Genomic DNA, 18,006 nt, shown 5'->3' with positions numbered 1-18,006 from the left:
TTTCCTTGCTAAATAAATTTAGTCACCAGAGGCAAATCCAGTGCAGCGTGTGCCGCCGAGGGTCCTTTCTCTCCCGAGCCGGCACGGCGCGAGCCGTGGTGCTGGGCCGGGCACCGCCGCGACCGGGGCTGTGCCGGCTGCGGCCGCAGCACGACGTGCAGCAAGAACCAGCCGTGGCGGTGAAGAGCTGAAGGCGAAACGCTCGGCGTGGCTGCAGGGAGGGCGAGCCGCCGGCCTTCTTGGGCAGAAAGAAAGTGGGGTTTATTCACGGGAATCCCAAATATCGCTGGAAACGAACTTATTTACAGGAAAAGTCCCGGGCCGTGGCTGGACGCGTGGAGCGGCTGCTGCGTGCGGGAGCAGCTCTGCCGCCGGGGGTGGCCGCGGCCGCCGGCTCTGCCCCCCGGCGCTGGGGGACCCCGGGGCACCGCGATGCCGACCCCGTCACCGGCATCTCCCTGCTGCGCCCGGCCCTCGCCCCTGCCAGCACCCGCTCCCCGCGGCCGGAGGGAGCGGGACGCGTGGCCGCGGGCTCTCCCACCGCGAGGACGCGGGGCTGAGCCAGCCGGTCTCTGTAGGGTGAATCCTCCAGCCGCAGCCCCTCCGTAGGCACGAGGGCGCGATCCCACCGTCCCCGGCACGTCCCTCCCTGTCCCCTCCCCGCCTGTGGCACCGGAGGGCTCCGGGCTCGTCCTGCTGCGTGGCCGGAGGGCCGTGGCCATCCCGTGGGTCTCAGCTCACTCCATCTTCACGACCATCTTCTTGACGGCCCGCCGGGACGTGCCGCACTTGCTGTTGATGACGGCGTTGAAGTTGCAGCCGTGGCCGCACATCTTGGTGACGTACTCTGCGGGGCGGAGGGGGACCCGACCCCATTCGTGGGTGGCACCGTGGCCTTTCCTGACCTGCCGACGTGGCACCGGGAGGGGAACGAGGGACCCTGTCCCACCTCCCCGTCCCCTACCTTTGATGGCGTTGACCACGGCCACGGGCAGGCGGAGGGGCCGCTCCATGGTGGTGTTGTTGTGGGCGATGCGCTGCCCCGTGGCCGAGGACCGGGCCAGCGTCTCCCGCGAGAAGAAGTAATCGAGCAGCCGCCGGGTCATGAGCTTGGGCTTGTCGGTGGAGACCTGCGAGAGGTCGTCCAGCTGCGGGTGGGTGATGTAGACCCCCGAGTTGGGGACCAGCTCCAGTTTGGGCCTCCCGTTCTCCTGCGGCGAGGGGGAGAGCTCTCGTCTGGGTCCTGGGTGGAGCCTGGGGACCCCCCGCTCTGTCCCTGGGGTACCCTGACCCCCTCCATCCCTTGGGGACCCCCTCGGCCACCTCTCCTGTGCCCTGGGGGAACCCCTTTGTCCCCTCTGCTCCAACCACAGCACTGTGCCCAGGGGGACCCCAGGAGCCCTGGTGGGACCCCAAGAGACTTGGCAGGACCCCAGGTCTCTGGTGGGACCCCAGGAGACTTGGTTGGACCCCAGGAGCCCTGGTAGGACCCCAAGTATCTGGTGAGACCCGAGGATCCTTGGTGGGACCCCAGCTCCCTGGTGGGACCCCGGAGCCCCGGCCGGCCCCCACACACCTCGACGGGTGAGGCCCAGAGCGGGGTGCCATCGGGCAGCGTGTCCCCCCCACTCTCCTCCCAGAGGCAGGCGGTGTCGGTGAGCGCGGCTGGGCTGCCGGCCCCCTCCTCGGTGCCCAGGCAGGGGGGGAAGCTGCCGGGCAGCCCTGCCCGCAGCCGCCAGGCCGGGGGGCTCCGCGGGACGTCGGCCGGGGCGCAGCCCTGCTCGCCGGGGCTGGGAGCAGAGAAGGGCTGGAGCCCCCCAACCTGCGGGGACAGAGGGGGTTGGCTGGGCACGGGTGTCCCACTCGTCCCAGCGCTGCTGGGGGCTGGCACCGGCCTGGTCCCCAGCCTCCGTGGGGCGAGGAGCTGCGTGGGTTGGGGACACGGGGGCAGAGCTGTCCCCAGACCCCCATCCCACGGGGACCCAGACCCACCTGCGCGGCGGCGTCGCTCTCCAGCAGCCCCACGAGCCCCCTGAGGAACTGGACGTTGCTGTCACTGACGCCTGCGGGGACACGGCAGGGGCTCAGCCACGGGACAGACCCCGTCCCCGGGCAGGGGGACACCGGGCAGCTCCCCTCCGTCCCCCACAGCCCTGCCAGCCTGTCCCTGTCCCCTTCCATCCCTCTGTCCCTGGTCACCCTTGTCTGTCCCAGTGTCACCGCACAAACTCGGTCCCCTTCCCAGCCCATGGTGGGGACACCCAGCCGTCACCCTGCCCGCCCGCTGCCGTTACCAATGCAGCCGGTGCCCGAGGCCAGCAGGGTCCTGGTGGCGGTGGCAGTGGTGGCAGCGGTGGCCACGGGTCCCCTGCGGCCACCCCCGGAGGAGAGCAGGTCGTTCTCCTCCTCCAGGCTGCGGACGTGGCTCCGGAGCTGCTGATTCTCCAGCTCCAGCTGACGGATACGGCGGTCACGGCGCAGGACGGCTTCGTCCCGGGCTGCCAGCGCCTGCTGCAGCTCCGCCACCTCCGCCTCCAGCTCCCGCAGCAGTTGGGCGTACAGCCCCGTCACCCTGCCCGCCCGCGGCCCCCAGACCCCCCCGGCACCCCCCGCCTCCCAGGGGCTCTCGGGTCCCCGCGGGCGGCTGGGGCCGGTGCCCGGGCACAGCCGGGGTCTCTTCGGGGCTGTGATGTCCTCAGCGAGCAGGATGGCCCTGGGGATGGGGAGGGAATGGGGTCAGCGTTGGCCTCCTGGGGGTCACAGCCCCCTCCTCGGTTTGGGGACACGGGGGTGCCACCGGCGCTGGCACGGGGACGTGTCCCTGCCCTGTACCTGCCCTGGCCTGGGCTGGGTGCGGGGGGCTGCGGGGACGAGGGGTCCCGGCCCCCCGGCTGCTCGTCCTCGTCCCGGGGCTCGGCCCCACCGTCGGCCATGGGTGCCAGCCTCAGGGCGCTCGGGCCCCCGGGCGCCTCGCTGGGGCCGCGGGACCCCCGTCCTGCTTGGAGGGGACCTGGCGGGGGGACACGGGGTGGCCCCCCCGGTGCCCCCCTGCTCCTGCCCACCCTGCGCCCACCTCCCCCCGTCCCTGCCCGTTCCCCCGTCCCCAGGGCCCTGCCTGTCCCCAGTGTCCCCTGCCCACCACCCGCCTGCCCGGCCCCGGCCCCAAGTCCCTGCCCCACAGACCGCTGTCCCCTCAGCCCCGGCCCCCCCTCCCCTGTCCCCAATGTCCCCCCAGTGTCCCCCAGTGTCCCCAGCCCCTGTCCCCTCACTGTGTCCCCTGTCCCCTCACCCCCCGTCCCCTGTCCCCTCAGTGTCCCCAGACCCTGTCCCCCGTCCCCTGTCCCCCCAGTGTCCCTCAGTGTCCCCAGCCCTTGTCCCCCGTCCCTTGTCCCCCCGTCCCCTGTCCCCCCAGTGTCCCCAGCCCCTGTCCCCCGTCCCCTCGCTGTGTCCCCTGTCCCCTCTCCCCCCATCCCCTGTCCCCCCAGTGTCCCCCAGTGTCTCCAGCCCCTGTCCCCCGTCCCCTCGCTGTGTCCCCTGTCCCCTCTCCCCCCATCCCCTGTCCCCCCAGTGTCCCCCAGTGTCTCCAGCCCCTGTCCCCCGTTCCCTCGCTGTGTCCCCTGTCCCCTCACCCCCCGTCTCCTGTCCCCCCCAGTGTCCCCAGCCCCTGTCCCCCGTCCCCTCGGTGTCCCCCCTGTCACTCCACTGTCTCCCAGTGTCCCCAGCTCCTGTCCCCCATCCCCTCGCTGTGTCCCCTGTCCCCTCACCCCCCGTCCCCTGTCCCCCCAGTGTCCCCCAGTGTCCTCAGCCCCTGTCCCCCGTCCCCTCGCTGTGTCCCCTGTCCCCTCACCCCCCGTCCCCTGTCCCCCCAGTGTCCCCCAGTGTCCTCAGCCCCTGTCCCCCGTCCCCTCGCTGTGTCCCCTGTCCCCTCACCCCCCGTCTCCTGTCCCCCCAGTGTCCCTCCGCCCCGTCCCTGTCCCCGCCCTCCCCGTCCCCGCTGCCCTGCGCCCCCCGCCCCGGGGGACGCTGTACCTTTAAGGGCCCCTCCATGTGCCTGTTTACAGCCCTGACACCACTTCCGGGTCCCCGCGTCCCGCCCCCGCCATCCCCTCCAATTGGCTGGCAGCGCTCCACACCCCCTCCCTGCGACGGGCGCGCTTCGCCGCTCCCTATTGGCTGCCGGGAGGGGGGCGTGGTTGATCTGCACCACGCCCCCGGGGCGGGGCGATGGCGGGGCCGCGCGGGGGGGGCGGTGCGGTTTGGCCCCGCTCGGCTCCCGTCGGCCGCGGCCGGGATGGACCTGGGGGAGCTGCGGAGGAGCTACCGGGGGGACGCGGAGGTGGGGACGGGGGAGCCGCCGGGGGGGGTACCCGGCTCCGGGGGGGCACGGGGCCCCCCGGCCTGGCTCTGTCCTGGGAGCGGGGTGACCCCCCCGGCTGGCCCCAAGGCCCCACGGAGCCCCCCGTGACCCTGGGACGGGGGTGCCCCCCCCCCGGCTGTCCCTAGGGCCTGGGGTGACCCCCCCCCGGGCTGGCAGTGACCTTGGAACCCGGGTGGTCCCCCCTCGTGCTGGTTGTGCCCCTGGAATTTGGGTGACCCCCCCCCAAGCTGCCCCCAAGGCCTGGGGTGACCCCCACCCGTGCTGGCAGTGACCCTTGGACTGGGGTGGCCCCCCCTCAAGCTGTCCCCAAGGCCTGGGGTGACCCCCCCTTTCGTGGTGGCTGTGTCCTCCAGGCCTGGGGTGTCCCCTCCTTTCACATTGGCCGTGCCCTTGACTCTGATGTGCCCCCCCCTTGCCGCACCCCCAGGCCTGGGGTCACCCCATCCCCCATGCTGGCTGTGCCCTTGAGTCTGGTGTGATCCCCCCCAGTGCTGGCCGTGTCCCCGAAGGCCAGGGTGCCCCCCCTTACAGTGTCCCCTGTGTCCCCAGGCCTTCGAGGAGCAGCACCTGGCTTCCCGCGACCCCATCCAGCAGTTCAGGGTCTGGTTCGAGGAGGCCGTGGGGTGCCCGGCCATCGGGGAGGCAAACGCCATGTGCTTGGCCACCTGCACCAGGTGAGGCCAGCGGGGGCCATGGGGGGGACGGCGGGGGTCCCCTGGCCACCCCGGGGGGGGACCTGGCATCGCCTCCCCTCTCCCGCTGCAGGGACGGGAAGCCCTCGGCCCGCATGGTGCTGCTGAAGGGCTTCGGGCAGGATGGCTTCCGCTTCTTCACCAACCACGAGAGCCGTAAGGGGAAGGAGCTGGTGAGGGCTGTGGCCGCGGCGGGGGCTCTGGGGGCGCCGGGGCGTCCCGGGGGGGGATGGCGGCTTTCCGGCCCCTTTGCCCTGGGGCTGAGGCTCTCAGAGAAGCGGAGCAGCCCTGGCTTGGGTCGAGGCTCTGCCCGGCACGGCGCACAGGCAGGTCCTGCTGCGGCAAAGCGCGGGGTTTCTCTAATTTTTAAAGCTGGGTTGGTGCTGGTCTGCTGACAGCTCTCTCGTCTCTCCCCGCTCTGCGCCCCAGGACGCCAACCCCTTCGCTTCGCTCGTCTTTTACTGGGAGCCCCTCAACCGGCAGGTGAGTTGTGGCCCGCGGGGACACTGGGGAGGCTGGGGGGAGCAGAAGGAGCACGGTCAGACCCTTGGCAGGGAGTCAGGCAGTGGGTGCTCCCTCCCTCGCGGTGGGATGTCGGGGCTCACACGTTTGGGTGGGGATCACGCTGGGGTGGGTCCCAGCCACTAAGGATGAGATGGGATGGGGCGTGCCTGCGTTTTCTGGGGGGAGAGCCGGGGGACGGGGCAGTTCCTCGCTCAGGAGCCGACGCAGCCCCCTTGGCACCGTTGGCCAGAGCCCAGCTGACGGTGGCTGGCACAGGTACGGATCGAGGGCTCGGTGAAGCGGCTGCCGGAGGAGGAATCGGAGCGGTACTTCCACTCCCGCCCCAAGAGCAGCCAGATCGGGGCCGTCGTCAGCCGGCAGAGCACCGTCATTCCGGACCGGGAGGTGAGCGGTCGTCCCTTTCCCCACGGCAGCGCCTGGAGGGGCCGGGATAACCAGGGCTGCCCCAGCTGCTCTCACGTTCACCGCCTTCCCCTTCCCCGCAGTATTTAAGGAAGAAGAACGCGGAGCTGGAGGAGCGGTACAGGGAGACGACGGTGCCGAAGCCGGCATACTGGTGAGTTGCGGGGGCTGCGGGCAGGGTGCTGCCCACCGGTGGAGCCCACCTAAAGCTCCGTGTTGCTCTGCCAGGGGGGGCTACATCCTGCAGCCAGACGTCGTGGAGTTCTGGCAAGGCCAAACCAACCGCCTGCACGACCGCATCGTCTTCCGACGCCTGCGGGATGGCTCGGCCCCCCTGGGAGACATGACGCACCGGGGAGAGGGGGAATGGGTCTTCGAGCGCTTCTCCCCGTGAGGCTGCCGGCGTCTCCGGCCGCGTTTGCCCGATTGGGAGCATCACCTGTGCCAAACCTGCCCGCCTGTCCCCCGTCGTGGCCCGGGGAACGGGGCTGGCCTCGCTCTGCCCTCCCCCGGGAGATGCGTGCTGAGCTCCAGGGGTGCTGGTGGGGGGCTCTGGCCCAGCCCCAGAGACCCCTGTCTCCCTTCGCCTCTCCCTGGGGCGGGCGAGAGCCGCAGGTGGGTCCCAGAGACCATCTGCTTCCCCCCACCAGCACGTGGGGAGCAACCGCTGCCGCTGGTGGTTAATTAATCATGCTAATTATTGTGGAGGGACCAAGAAAGACCCCAGCGAACCCCCTGCCCATGTCACTCGTACCATGGTACTTGTGCCTTGTGTTTTAGCTAGAGCCATGCAATGTGCTCTGTCTGTGCAATAATTTATTGAATTGTGGGTTTAATGTCACCAGTCTGTGCAATAACTTACCTAATTGCAGCTTTTTTGTCACCACCATGTCACCGGTGTTCGTAGCCGGCTGCGCGTGTTGTCACCAGCGCACCCCATCTCCCCGGGGCCGTGGGACCCCAACCCTCAGCCTGCTTGTTTGGGGGGAACCGTGCTGGTGCCGCTCCCCGTCCCCCCCCAGCTGCCTGTCCGAGCTTGGAAAAAATAAATCCCGATCAGTGCAGAGCCATGCAGTTGGTTTGGGTTAATATTTACCTGCGCGGGGCTGGGCCGTGCTCTCCAGCAGACGGAGCTCGGTGCAGCCGGGGATCCCGGCCCATGGACCCGGCAGAGGGTGCTGGCGACCCTCGCTCCTCTGGGCCATGTCCCAGTGAAACCAGGCCCCGATAACCTTCGCCCTCCCTGGCTCTGTGTTTGCTCTCCCAGTTGCTGGCTCTTGGGGCAGGATCGTGCCCCAGAGCTTCGCCGTGGCTGGGGGTCCCCCGGCGGGTTCCCGGCTGTGCCGTGCTGGGCAAAGCCCTGCGGTGGGTGGCAGCGGGAGGTGACGGTGGGGAGGTCAGCCCTGGGATGGGGGGAGCCAGGTTAGGCGGCCGCGGCGGGTGTCACACGCCCTGTGCCGCTGTCACAGGCTCGCTCGGTGGCCTTGGTCCCTCCCGGCTGCGCTCGTCCCTCAGGGAGAGCCGCCATGGTGGGACGGGAGGGGATGGCGTCACCTCGAGGGGACAGCACTTGATGTCCCAGGAAGGGGCTGGGGGCTTTGCTGGGGCTCGGGCTGGCGGCACAGCCAGGTCTCCCACCCATCCCGGCATTAGGAGTGTGGCAGGAGCCCGGATGCCACCATGATGGGCGTAAATGAGCCGATCGGCACCTGCTGCATGCTGACAGCTCTCTTCCTCCCCGCTCCCTCCCTTCCCTCTCGGGCAGGGTCCCTCCGGCGCTGCCAGCCCGGGACAAAGAGCAGCCTGTGAGCCGACGGGCGCTGGCAGAGCAAACAGAGCGGAGGGCGGGGGCTGCCGGGGGCCCGGGCTGCCCTGGTGCAGGGTTTGTGCCGGCCAAGGTGGGGTTGGACTCTGGCGCTTGGCACCATCCGGCTTTTGTCATAGCCGGGAAGCGGTTGCTCCTGTTGACTTCAGGCACAGCCGCGCCCTGCTCCGCAGCGAGGGCACCCCGGGCTGGCAGCGCCGGTGACGGCCACCCCCGCGTGTCCCCCCCTCCGCGGGGTCGGGGATTCCCTGCGTTGGCGGCGGCTGACACCGCTCCCCACCGGGGTCCCAGAAGGGACCCGCAGCCCTTCCAGCCTGCCGGGCCGGGGCTGGGGGGTCCGCCGAGCTCTCCCCCTGCCCGCACCCCTCAGCTGCCTTTGCTTCCAGACCTGGTTTATTAACAGCAGTTAATTATCAGCAGTCACGAGAGCTGAGTAAAGGCTCAGCTTCCAACAACCCGAACAAACACCAGGGCTGCGAGATCACCCATGGCGGCTGCCCCTGGGGTTGGCTCTGGCACCGCGCTCCGTGATCGGCTCTCCCCTTCCGGGATCAAGGAGCGATTCCTGGATGCGAGTGGGAATACGGCTCCTCCTGGGAAGCCTGGAGCCCTCCACGGTGCCCATGGAGGCAGCTCGGGGGGGGACTTTGCCCGTGGGGTTGTTCTCTCGGGGCAGGGAAGCGTCACATTCCCTGGTTTGGGGGTGACTGCTGGCAAGGACGCGGCGTCGGTGGCTCTGCCCGTGGCCACGCAGCCCCTTGGGCTTGGGAGACGAGCGGGGGTCCCCTGGACTCACCCCCACAGGAGCGATGGGCAGGAGGGGATCGGGATCGTGCTCGAGGCAGAGCTGGGTGAACGATGGGCTCTGGTGGTCCGTGGCAAGCAACCGAACTGGGGCGAGTGTCCTCATCCCAGTATGAACCAGTCAGCCTCGGGGGCTACCCCTGCCCGCGGGGGGCTGGGAGGGACGGGCTGCACCTGGCTCCGCCGCCGGGTTCTCCCTCTGCCCCCGGGGTGCCGCGAGCCCGGGGGGCTGCGATTAAACAGGGTCCTTGCCTCTCCCTTAAATAAAGTCCAGTCCGAGTCCTTTCTCCTGAAGCGCCATGGTTCAGCGTCCCCAGGAGGGACGGAGCCGAGCCAGCCTGGGCAGCCGGTGGTGGTGGCCGGAGGGTGACAACCGGCCGGGTCATTTCTCCTCCCGCTCGCCAGCGGTGCAGAGGTTGGGGTTCTCGGCCAGTGTCGCCCGCACTTTCTTCTTCTCCTTGAAGCGTCCCGAGTTGGAGACCTTGACGTGTTTGCCCTTGCTGTTCTTGTCCACGATCTTCTCCAGGCGGGCGGTGAAGCTGGGCGGCCCCTCCTCACCCGTCCCCTCCTGGCTCTCGCCGGCGGCGGCAGCGTGGCTGTCGGGGCTCTCGTACAGCACCGTGGGCGCCGACCGGCGCTTCCGCAGGAAGGTCAGCTTCCACCAGCCGTGGCTGTCGGCCATCGCCGCCGGCCCCTGAAATGGAGGTGGGGGGTTGTAATCCCTCCGCAGGGGGTCCCTCGGCCCCTCCAGCCCTGCCATCCCGGAGCTGACGGGGATACACAAGGGATACGGGCTGCCGATCTGGCAGCACCGGTGGGGAATCTGGTGCCATGTTTGCCGAAGGTGGCTCTGGTGCTCTCTCCCCGTCTCTGCTGGGATGCTCATAGTGGGTGCCGGGGGCGCTGCATGGGGCTGGGGCTGGCGGTCCCAGGGCGGGAGGACCCCACAGGGACCGGGAGGGGATGCTTGGGTGACTTCGGCATTGCCGAGCCCTGGGGAAAGGCTGCTGGCACCGCCGGGAGCCGCCGTGTCAGCCGTGTGTAGCGGGGCAGGGAGGGAGCCCAGTAAGCAAACAGGAACAGGAACTGGGAAGCAGGTGGGAGCCGGGAAGGTGCCGGGGTCCCTGCTGGGGGGTCACCGCCTGCTGCACCCCGGGGTCAGGGTTCTCCTCTTGCCCAGCCCTGCCTGCGGGGACAGGCAGGAGCATTGGTGGGGCCCTGGCCACTGCCGGGAAGGCTCCAGCAATCCAGGAAGGCTCCGGTGCCGAGTGTGGCTCCAGGGCAGGGCCAGGGAAGGCGGCTCCCGAGCGGAGGAGCCGAACGCTTCCTTGGCAGCAGGCAGGGAGGGGATTCCCAGCGCCCCGTCCCCATTCCCAGCCAGGGAGCCAGCGCGGCTCCGTGCCCCTGCGGCGCTCGGCCATGACCGACCCCACAGACCGACCCCCGGGTGGTGCCTCCGGCATCGCTTTCGGGTGCCGGGGCAGGGGGACAAGGACACCGAGACTGGGGCCACCACCCCAGGGAAGATGGCTGGTGGCCCCCTGGGCTGGTTTGCTGTGTCCCCCCGGCAATGCCATGCCCACACCTGCCCCCTCCTCATGCCAGAGCCGGGTGGGACCCGTTGCTGAACCGCAGCCGTGCCGTGCCACGACCCCGGGGCTGGCAGCGGGGATTTCCACGTCCCACTCCCCACCGCCGGCGCCCCGTCCGCGTACCTGCGCCTCCCACGCCTCCGCTGCGGCCGCCCAGCCCGGGGGTCCCGGGGGTGCCGGGGCAGCTCCGGCTGCGGTGCGCAGGCAGGTGCCGTCTACCTGCCGCTGCCCCGTTTGCTCCCCGTCAAGGTGAACCCGCGACCAAACCCCTCCTGCCTGAGCAAACAGCGGGGCCGGGCCAGGGCACGGCTGAATATTCATGACGGGGAAACCCGGGGTTGAACCCCGATGGCGGCTGCCAGCCCACGGCGGCTCTGGGTGCTGGCACTGCCCATGGCACCGGGCCAGGCTCGCCGCCCCGCCGGCCTCGAGGGCAGGTCCCCGGCAGGTGCCGGGGCGGCACATGGCACGTGTTTCGGGCAGCCAGGAGTTAAGGGCAGCCGGTTGGAGCGTGGCTCTGGCTTTCGGCGGGATTAACCGAAACCGGCGGCGGCTGGCTGGGCTGCCAGACCGGTTCCTGCCTCCCGCTTCTCCCCGCCGGGGCTCCCGCAGGCACCCACCGGGCTGTCCCCACGCCGCCACCGCCCCGCTCAGCCACCGCTGGCCCCGGGGACGGGGTGACGCCGGGAGGGGTGGAGGAGGAGAGCCGCCATCTCGCCCCCGCGCGAGGACGTGGCTCGTGGGGACGGGTCCCACGGGGACCCACCGGTGTGGGGCTGGGTGGCACCCGAGGGATCCTGGCTCTGTGCTGGGGCACCCAGCGGTCCCTGAGGGATCTGCTCTGCCCCCCCCCCCCCGGGGATCTCCAAGGGACCCAGGATCCCCTCTGGGCAGCTGGGGATCCCAGGGGGATCCTGGCTCTGTGCTGGGGTACCCAGCGGTCTCCAAGGGATCTGGGATCTGCTCTGGGTCCCCCCTCAGGGATCCCCAAGGGACCCGGGGTACCCTCTGGAGTGGCTGGGGATCCTAGGGGGATTCTGGCTCTGTGCTGGGGCACTCAGCGGTCCCTGAGGGATCTGCTCTGGGCCCCCCCTTAGGGATCCCCAAGGGGCTTGGGGTACCCTCTGGGGCAACTGGGGATCCCAGGATCCTGACTCTGTGCTAGGGCATCCAGTGGTCCCCAGGGGATCTGGGATCTGCTCTGGGGGCAGCTGGGGATCCCCGAGGGATCTGGGATCCCCCCCCGGGGCGGGGGGGGGGGCAATTGGGGATCCCCAAAGGATCTGGGATCTGCTTGGGGGCTCCCGGGGCTCCCTGAGGGACCCGGGATCCCCTGAAGGGCAGCTGGGGAATCCCCGAGGGATCGTGGCCCTGTGCTGGGGCACCCACGGCCCCGTGGGACCCGGGATCTGCCCCGGGGATCCCCGAGGGATCCGCCCCGGGATCCGCTGCACTGCGCATGCGTGGGCGGTGCCCCCCTCCCGCCCGCTCCGATTGGTCGGCGGCGCCTCCTCCCCCCGCCTCCTCTCAGCCAACCGGGACGGCGGCACGTGGCGCTGTCGCTCTGTGGCTCCCTTCTGATTGGTAGCAGGGCGGGGCCCGTCGGACCAAGCGCGTTTTGATTGGCTGAGCTGCCGCGGTCGTGCTCGGGGATTGGCTGAGGCGGGGCGGGGCGCGGGGAAAGCGGAAGCGGAGCGGTGGCGGGCGGCATGCAGGTGGGGGCCGGGGCGATCGGGGAAGGGGCCCCGGCCCGGGGGAGCGGGGACGGGCCGGGCCCGGGCGCTGGCCTAGGGGGTGCGCAGGCCCCGGCGGGGCTCCGCCAGCCCCCGAGGCGTCCCGCTGCCCCTCGCCTCCCCGCAGGTCGCTCCCCAGGACTACCAGAACGTGCCCATCGACATCCAGACCGGCAAGCTCCTGGGTACGGCGGCCCTGACCCCACCTCCCCCGTGCGGGAGCCCCCCCAGGGTGGGCAGGGGCTGGGGGGGGGGCCGTGCCGGGACTCCCCGGCGGGCGAAGCCGCGGTGGCACCGGTCACTCGTGTCCTTCTTCCCCGGGAGGGTTTGTCACCCCGCCGTGTGGCAGCTCATGGCCCCGGTGCCGCCCCGCTCGGTGCCGGGCCGGGTTGTGCCAGCCCAGGCAGCAGCGGGGTGGCCCCCCCGGCCCCCCCTTACCCCTCCAGCCCTTCCCAGAGCTGAGAAAGGAGCCGGGGCTTTATCCCGGTGTTTGGCCCTTCTGCTTGGTGGGGACGGGATGCACAGGGAGCCGCTCTGCCCGGGCCTCTGCTCCCTGCCTCCGTCTGGCATCGCAGGGCAGCCTGGGGGGGTGACCGCCTCCTGGTGAGCCCCCCCGGGTCCCTCTCCCAGCTGACCCCCCCCTTTCCCTCCCGCCTGCCTCGCAGACTGGCTGGTGGACAGGAGACACTGCAATCTGAAATGGCAGAGCCAGGTGCTGGCCATCCGCGAGAAGATCAACGCAGCCATCCAAGACATGCCGGAGAACGAGGAGATAAAGCAGCTGCTGGCGGGGGCCTGTGAGTGCAGCTTGGGGTCGGGGTGCCCCAGGAGAGCTGGGACACGGGCAGCCGGGGCGGGTGTCGCACCGGGAGCCTGTTTCCGAGGGTTCGGTTGTGGCAACCTCCTCCTGGCTGAGGAGGAGACGGAGAGTCAGTGGCACAGCCCCGTCTGAGACCCGCGCTCCCTGGGCTGAGCTGGGAGAGGGCGGCAACCGGCAGACATCCCGGTGACCGCGTCCCTCCTCCAACGCAGACCTGCACTACTTCCACTGCCTGAGGATCGTGGAGATCCTCAAGGGCACTGAAGCTTCCACCAAGAACCTCTTTGGACGCTACTCGTCCCAGCGCATGAAGGTGAGCGTGGGCCTGGGGGCCTGCGGCCGGCGGTGGCCAGCGTGTTCGCAGCCTCCCCCACCTTCTGCTTCCTCCTCTCCAGGACTGGCAGGAGATCGTGTCCCTCTACGAGAAGGAGAACACCTACCTGGGTAAGGCAGCTCTGGCTGTGGGCAGGCTCTGGAGAGCCCTTGCGGGTGTCGGTGGGTGGTTTTCAGTCTCCAAACTGCGATGAGGATGGGGCGGGCAGGGAAGGGGGCAGGACGTGACGGGCTGCCAAGTCCCAGCGGGGTGAGGGCCCCGAGCTGCCTCTGCCGCACGGCTGGGAAAGCTGCTGAGGTGGCTGGGGCACCCCGAGGGCCTCGTGGGTGACTGGCACGGCCTCTCGGCACCCTCCTCTTGCCCCCCCTGCAGCTGAGCTCTCCAGCCTCCTGGTACGCAGCATCAGCTACGAGATCCCCTCGCTGAAGAAGCAGATCAGCCGGTGCCAGCAGGCCCAGCAGGACTTTGCCCGCCGTGAGGAGGAGTGTCAGCTGGGGGCGGCCGAGCTGCGGGAGCGCTTCTTCGCCTCCTGCAAGCAGTACGGCATCACCGTGAGTCCCTGCGGCCAGCCCTGCTGCGGAGGGGGTCCTGCTGTGCCCCCTCCCTCCCCAAAGCAGCCCCCAGACGCCTCAGAAGGGCTCAAGCTGGGTCTGCGTGTCCCATATGATGTCCCCACAGTGCCACCTTACCTGTGAGAGGAGCTGGGGGCTGTAGGGTGACCCCACAGCCCTCCGTCCCCTTCCTGCCCACATCTAGCTCTGCAAGCAGAGGGTGAAGCCACCCCGGGGGTGCTTTGGCTGGCAGCCTCCCTGCCCTGACGTGTCCCTGCTCTCTCCGCAGGGTGACAACGTGCGCCAGGAGCTGCTGGCCTTGGTGAAGGACCTGCCGTCGCTGCTGTCTGAAATCGGGGCGGGAGCCAGCGCGCTCTCCGAGGCCATCGAGCTGTACCAGGCCTGCGTGGAGTTCGTGTGCGAGAGGTGGGCAGGGCGTGGGTATGGGGGCACAGGGGTAGACCCCCGCATCTCCTCTCCCCACGTGCGGGGGCAGCGGGTTGGGCTGGCGGCTGCACCCGGCCTGGGGCTCCCCCAGAAGGACCCTGGTGGGGTTGGGGGTGCTCGGGGGTCCCCGCCCTGTGCCTGGCACTGATGTGCCCAGGGTGGCTGCCAGCTCCGCAGAGCTGGTGGTGCCCCTGCTGCGGCACGTGGGGAAGAGAGGCAACACGACCGTCTACGAGTGGAGGACGGGGCTCCAGCCCCTGCGGGTGGAGCGGCCGGTGGTGGAGGAGGTGCCGGAGCAGCCAAAGGAGGACACGGTACGTCCTGGCCAGCTGGGGCTGAGCCGCGGTGCTGGGGAGAGCCCCAGCCGGCTCTGCCATGTGTCGGTTAGGGTTAGGCTGTTTGCCCCCAGGGTTTCAGGAGTTCTGCTGTTCTTCTCCCTGCAGATCGACTGGGGAGACTTCACGCTGGAGCCGACCAGCGTGGATGACGGTGCCGCTGCTGGTGGGGGAGCCCAGGGCGAGGAGATCGACTGGGGGATCACACTAGAGCCCGGTCCCCAGGTGTGTGACCTCTGGCTGTGTGGTCCTTGGGTCTGGCCCTGCTCCAGGGCCAGGCTGGGGACCTGGGGGTGTCCCGGGCACCCCCATCTCACAGGGTGCCCTTTCTTTTGCAGCAGGATGATGGCATTGACTGGGGAGATGGTGAAAGCGAGGAGGTGCAGATCACGGTGCTGGAGGCTGGCACAGAGGGTGAGCACAGCTGCAAAGGGACATGGGGGGGTCCTAACGGGCATCAGGCAGCACCCACCCTGCCTTTACTCCCCCTTTCTGTGCCTGCAGTGACCCTGGGCACCCTGCCTGTGCACAGAGGCCTGTTGGGGACAGAGCAGAAGGCAGCACCGTGCTGGGCAGGCGCCTGTTGGGTGCTGGGTGGGCAGGAGCAGGGCCCTGACCCCGCTCAACAGTGCCATGGGGTGATGCTGAGCACCCTGTACAGGACGAGTTGGGGTGGGGGGGGTATGACCAGACTGTCTGAGCTGTGGAGATCCCTTCCCTGCTGCTTCCCTGCCCCACTCTCCCCTGGCTCATCCCCCAGTGCCCGAGGGGGTTGCCTGTGGCTCCGATGCCCTGACGCTCCTGGAAAACACCGAGACCCGGAGCCAGTTCATCGACGAGCTCATGGAGGTGGGTACAACGCAGCAGCCAGGGCTAGAGCCAGGTAAGGGGCAGCTCTGCTGCCGTCCCACTGCAGGGATGGCAGTACCGGAGCGTCCCCTGCCCTTTCCCCGCAGCTGGAGCTGTTCCTGTCTCAGCGCCTGGTGGAGATGGAGGAGGAGGCCGACATCGTGGCCATCAGCCAGTTCCAGCTGGCCCCCGCCGTGCTGCAGGGCCAGACCAGCGCCCACGTGGGCTCCCTCCTGGCCACCACCCGGGCTCTGCTGGGCCAGCTCTGCACCCGCAGCATGCAGCACCTCTTCATGATCCTCGCCTCCCCCAGGTCCTCGCTCGGGGTGGGGAAAAACAGGGGGTCAGGGCTGGGGGGGGGACCATGGGGCAGGAGATGGAGGTGTCCTGGGGTGGGGATGGCACCTGGGCGGGCGATGGGGGTGACGGAGGTCCTGGCTCTGCCCATACAGGTACGTGGACCGCGTGAGCGAGCTGCTCCGGCAGAAGCTGAAGCAGGCAGAGCTGCTGCTGGCCAAGAAGGAGGTGATGAGCCAGAAGCGGCAGGAGGCCCTGGCAGAGCAGGGCGCCTTGGAGCCCAAGCTCGACCGTCTGCTGGAGAAGACCAAGGAGCTCCAGAAGCTGGTGAGGGAGGGAGGTGGCCCTGCCGGGTTGCTGCAGGCCCCCCCGCTGCCCCTGCACCCCCCTGACCCCCCGCCTCTGTCTTGCAGATCGAGGCGGACATCTCTAAGCGCTACAGCGGGCGGCCGGTGAACCTGATGGGTGTCTCCCTGTGATGCCCGCCCCGGGACAGGCACCCGCGGAGGGGGGCAGCGTGGGGCCCTGCTCCCCAGACCCCCCCATTCACAGCCCTGGGGCACCGGTAATGTGGCACCGGTAACGTGGCCGCGGCCTCGCTTGCGGGGGCGGACGTTGCTGAATAAAGCCGCAGCCCTTCTCCCACCCATGGATCTCGCTGTTTCCCTGCGGGGTCTTGGCATCGTGGGGGGAGAGGAGCCCCTAAATCCCCCTGCTCTGGGGCGATCCCTGGGGCTGCAGGGTGACGCTGGGGAGGTGGGAGCCCTGCGCCCTGCCCGTGGACAGGGCCACCCCCCCGGGGCCGACAGCCCTTGCCGGGGGGCCGCGATGGGGCGGTGGTGGCCGGGGGGGGAGCGGTGGGTGATTCGATTTTAATTTCATAGCAGAGCAGTTGATTCATGGCTGGTTGTCGCCGCCGGTGACGCCTGTAATGACTTTCCATCACAATGAAAAGTGGAGTGACACCGCTCATTATTCCTGCCGCTCGTTATCGCCGCGCGGGGGGGGCCCCCGCCGGACAGTGAGCGATGGCCCCCATTAATCACCCCCCCGCCCCCAGGCACCGCCGCCCCCATCCCTTCCCCTCCGCCGGTGGAGGGCAGAGCCTGGCCCCCCCCCCGCCATACTGGGCTGTACTGGGACGTACTGGTCTGGGTGAGGCTAGACATCCCCCTCCCCAGCATCTCCTGGGAGGGGCCTGCCACACCCACTGACGTCATGCATTGGCCACGCCCCCAGGGCAGGCTATTGGTCCCTGTGCTTCTCTTGTCCCGCCCCCCTGCCACCTTGCAGTTGCTCATTGGTCTGGCTCTGCTGTGGGTCCGCCCTCCCCCGAGGGATGGGGGCTCCGTGGGGCAGGAGGGGCCCGCGGTGGGGCCGGGGGTGCAGCCCTGCCCGGGGTCCCTCCGCACCGGGACCCCCCCATCCCCGTGGGTCTCCCCCATCCCCGTGGGACCCCCCCCATCCCCGTGGGGTCTCGGCCCCATGCGATCCAGTTGTGGGGCTGTGGGGGATCCCTCCCCGTTGCGTCAGGGGGATCCCGTCCTCCGTGGGGCCACGGGGGATCCTGTACCAGTCGGCAGCCGAGGAAGACGTGGGGCTGTGGGGGATCCCATCGCTGTCCCCACCAGCTGTGGGGCGATGGGGGGCAGATCCCGGGGGGATGTCCCAGCATCTCGCACCCCACGGTGCCGTCCCGCCGTGGCGGCAGCCGTGCCTGGCGGTGCGCGGCCACCGCTGGGCCACCGCTGGGCCACCGCCACGGTGGGGACGTGGGCGAAGGTCGCGGAGAGACAGCGCGGCTTCGGGGAGCCCCTCATTACCCCACTAACGGTGATTAATGGGCAAATTAAATGGCGTCCGTAACTCCTCGCTGCCTGGGGGATGGAGCTGGGAACCGTGGAGGGTCCCCCCGAGGCCGGTGGGTGCTGGGGGGTTGAGGGGGGTCCCCATCCTGCTGGGGCAGAGGGAGCTCAGCACCGGGTCTGGGGGGGGAACCGGTGCAGCTGCGGGGTCACCATCGCCATCGTCTCCATAGCGAGCGGCGGGAAGGCATCCGCCACGGGGGGGTCCCGGCCATAAAGCCCCCTTTATCCGCCTGCCCCGCTGGAACTAACGTCCCCCCGCTGCGGGGCTGCTGCCTGGCCCCCGGCCCCTGACCCTGCCGGCCCCCCGGCCGGCCCCACAGGTCACGGTGGCCCAGCCGGGGGCAGAGGGCAGAGCCCCCGCCGGAGGTCACGGCTGGCGGGGGGCCGGCGGCACCGCAGGGGCTTTAATGGGGAATTAAATGAGTCGGCGGCTGCGGGGACCCCACCGCCCGCCGTGATGTGCCGGGTGCTCCCACCGCCCGGGGCGGCCCCCCGCGTTAGGGGCTTCGTTAGGGCGGCGGCGCGGGGCCGTTATTAATATCGCTGTCTCGGGG

The 18,006-nt window shown here is 70.2% G+C and overlaps 4 protein-coding genes across 7 annotated transcripts; 2 read left to right on the top strand and 2 right to left on the bottom strand.

Moving 5' to 3' along the window:
• Nucleotides 1-33: 33 nt before the first annotated feature.
• LOC309599969 (uncharacterized protein) lies at nucleotides 34-4,060 on the bottom strand. Its single transcript, XM_082331917.1, has 7 exons — nucleotides 4,030-4,060; nucleotides 2,833-3,010; nucleotides 2,295-2,713; nucleotides 1,993-2,063; nucleotides 1,577-1,822; nucleotides 965-1,211; nucleotides 34-847 (listed from the first exon to the last, which is right to left on the bottom strand). The coding sequence occupies exons 2-7, from the start codon at nucleotides 2,931-2,933 to the stop codon at nucleotides 738-740; spliced, it is 1,194 nt and encodes a 397-aa protein (XP_082188043.1). The 5' UTR covers nucleotides 2,934-3,010; nucleotides 4,030-4,060; the 3' UTR covers nucleotides 34-737.
• A 174-nt stretch (nucleotides 4,061-4,234) lies between these two features.
• PNPO (pyridoxamine 5'-phosphate oxidase) lies at nucleotides 4,235-7,047 on the top strand. Of its 2 annotated transcripts, none has more exons than XM_082331613.1 (7): nucleotides 4,235-4,336; nucleotides 4,928-5,052; nucleotides 5,144-5,243; nucleotides 5,500-5,553; nucleotides 5,851-5,979; nucleotides 6,081-6,151; nucleotides 6,226-7,047. In XM_082331613.1, the coding sequence occupies exons 1-7, from the start codon at nucleotides 4,292-4,294 to the stop codon at nucleotides 6,389-6,391; spliced, it is 690 nt and encodes a 229-aa protein (XP_082187739.1). In that variant the 5' UTR covers nucleotides 4,235-4,291; the 3' UTR covers nucleotides 6,392-7,047. The 2 variants fall into 2 exon arrangements, with proteins under 2 accessions (XP_082187739.1, XP_082187738.1); XM_082331612.1 differs by having other exon boundaries at nucleotides 5,443-5,553.
• A 1,961-nt stretch (nucleotides 7,048-9,008) lies between these two features.
• PRR15L (proline rich 15 like) lies at nucleotides 9,009-9,308 on the bottom strand (the record flags this gene model as incomplete). Its single annotated transcript, XM_082331625.1, has 1 exon — nucleotides 9,009-9,308. One exon carries the CDS (start codon nucleotides 9,306-9,308, stop codon nucleotides 9,009-9,011), a length of 300 nt encoding a protein of 99 aa, XP_082187751.1.
• A 2,555-nt stretch (nucleotides 9,309-11,863) lies between these two features.
• CDK5RAP3 (CDK5 regulatory subunit associated protein 3) lies at nucleotides 11,864-16,212 on the top strand. 3 transcript variants are annotated; one of them, XM_082331641.1, is made up of 14 exons: nucleotides 11,864-11,933; nucleotides 12,079-12,136; nucleotides 12,617-12,748; nucleotides 12,984-13,084; nucleotides 13,167-13,215; nucleotides 13,478-13,656; nucleotides 13,946-14,082; nucleotides 14,273-14,417; nucleotides 14,547-14,663; nucleotides 14,780-14,852; nucleotides 15,199-15,287; nucleotides 15,395-15,600; nucleotides 15,740-15,911; nucleotides 15,998-16,212. In XM_082331641.1, the coding sequence occupies exons 1-14, from the start codon at nucleotides 11,928-11,930 to the stop codon at nucleotides 16,061-16,063; spliced, it is 1,530 nt and encodes a 509-aa protein (XP_082187767.1). In that variant the 5' UTR covers nucleotides 11,864-11,927; the 3' UTR covers nucleotides 16,064-16,212. The 3 variants fall into 3 exon arrangements, with proteins under 3 accessions (XP_082187767.1, XP_082187766.1, XP_082187768.1); XM_082331640.1 differs by having other exon boundaries at nucleotides 14,777-14,852; XM_082331642.1 differs by lacking the exon at nucleotides 15,199-15,287 and having other exon boundaries at nucleotides 14,777-14,852.
• Nucleotides 16,213-18,006: the final 1,794 nt, after the last annotated feature.

This window comes from Platalea leucorodia (assembly GCF_965183815.1).
Source record: "Platalea leucorodia genome assembly, chromosome: 22".
Taxonomy (NCBI): Eukaryota; Metazoa; Chordata; class Aves; order Pelecaniformes; family Threskiornithidae; genus Platalea; species Platalea leucorodia.
The sequence above is the reverse complement of the archived record's forward strand: the minus strand, read 5'-3'. Positions and strand labels throughout refer to the sequence as shown.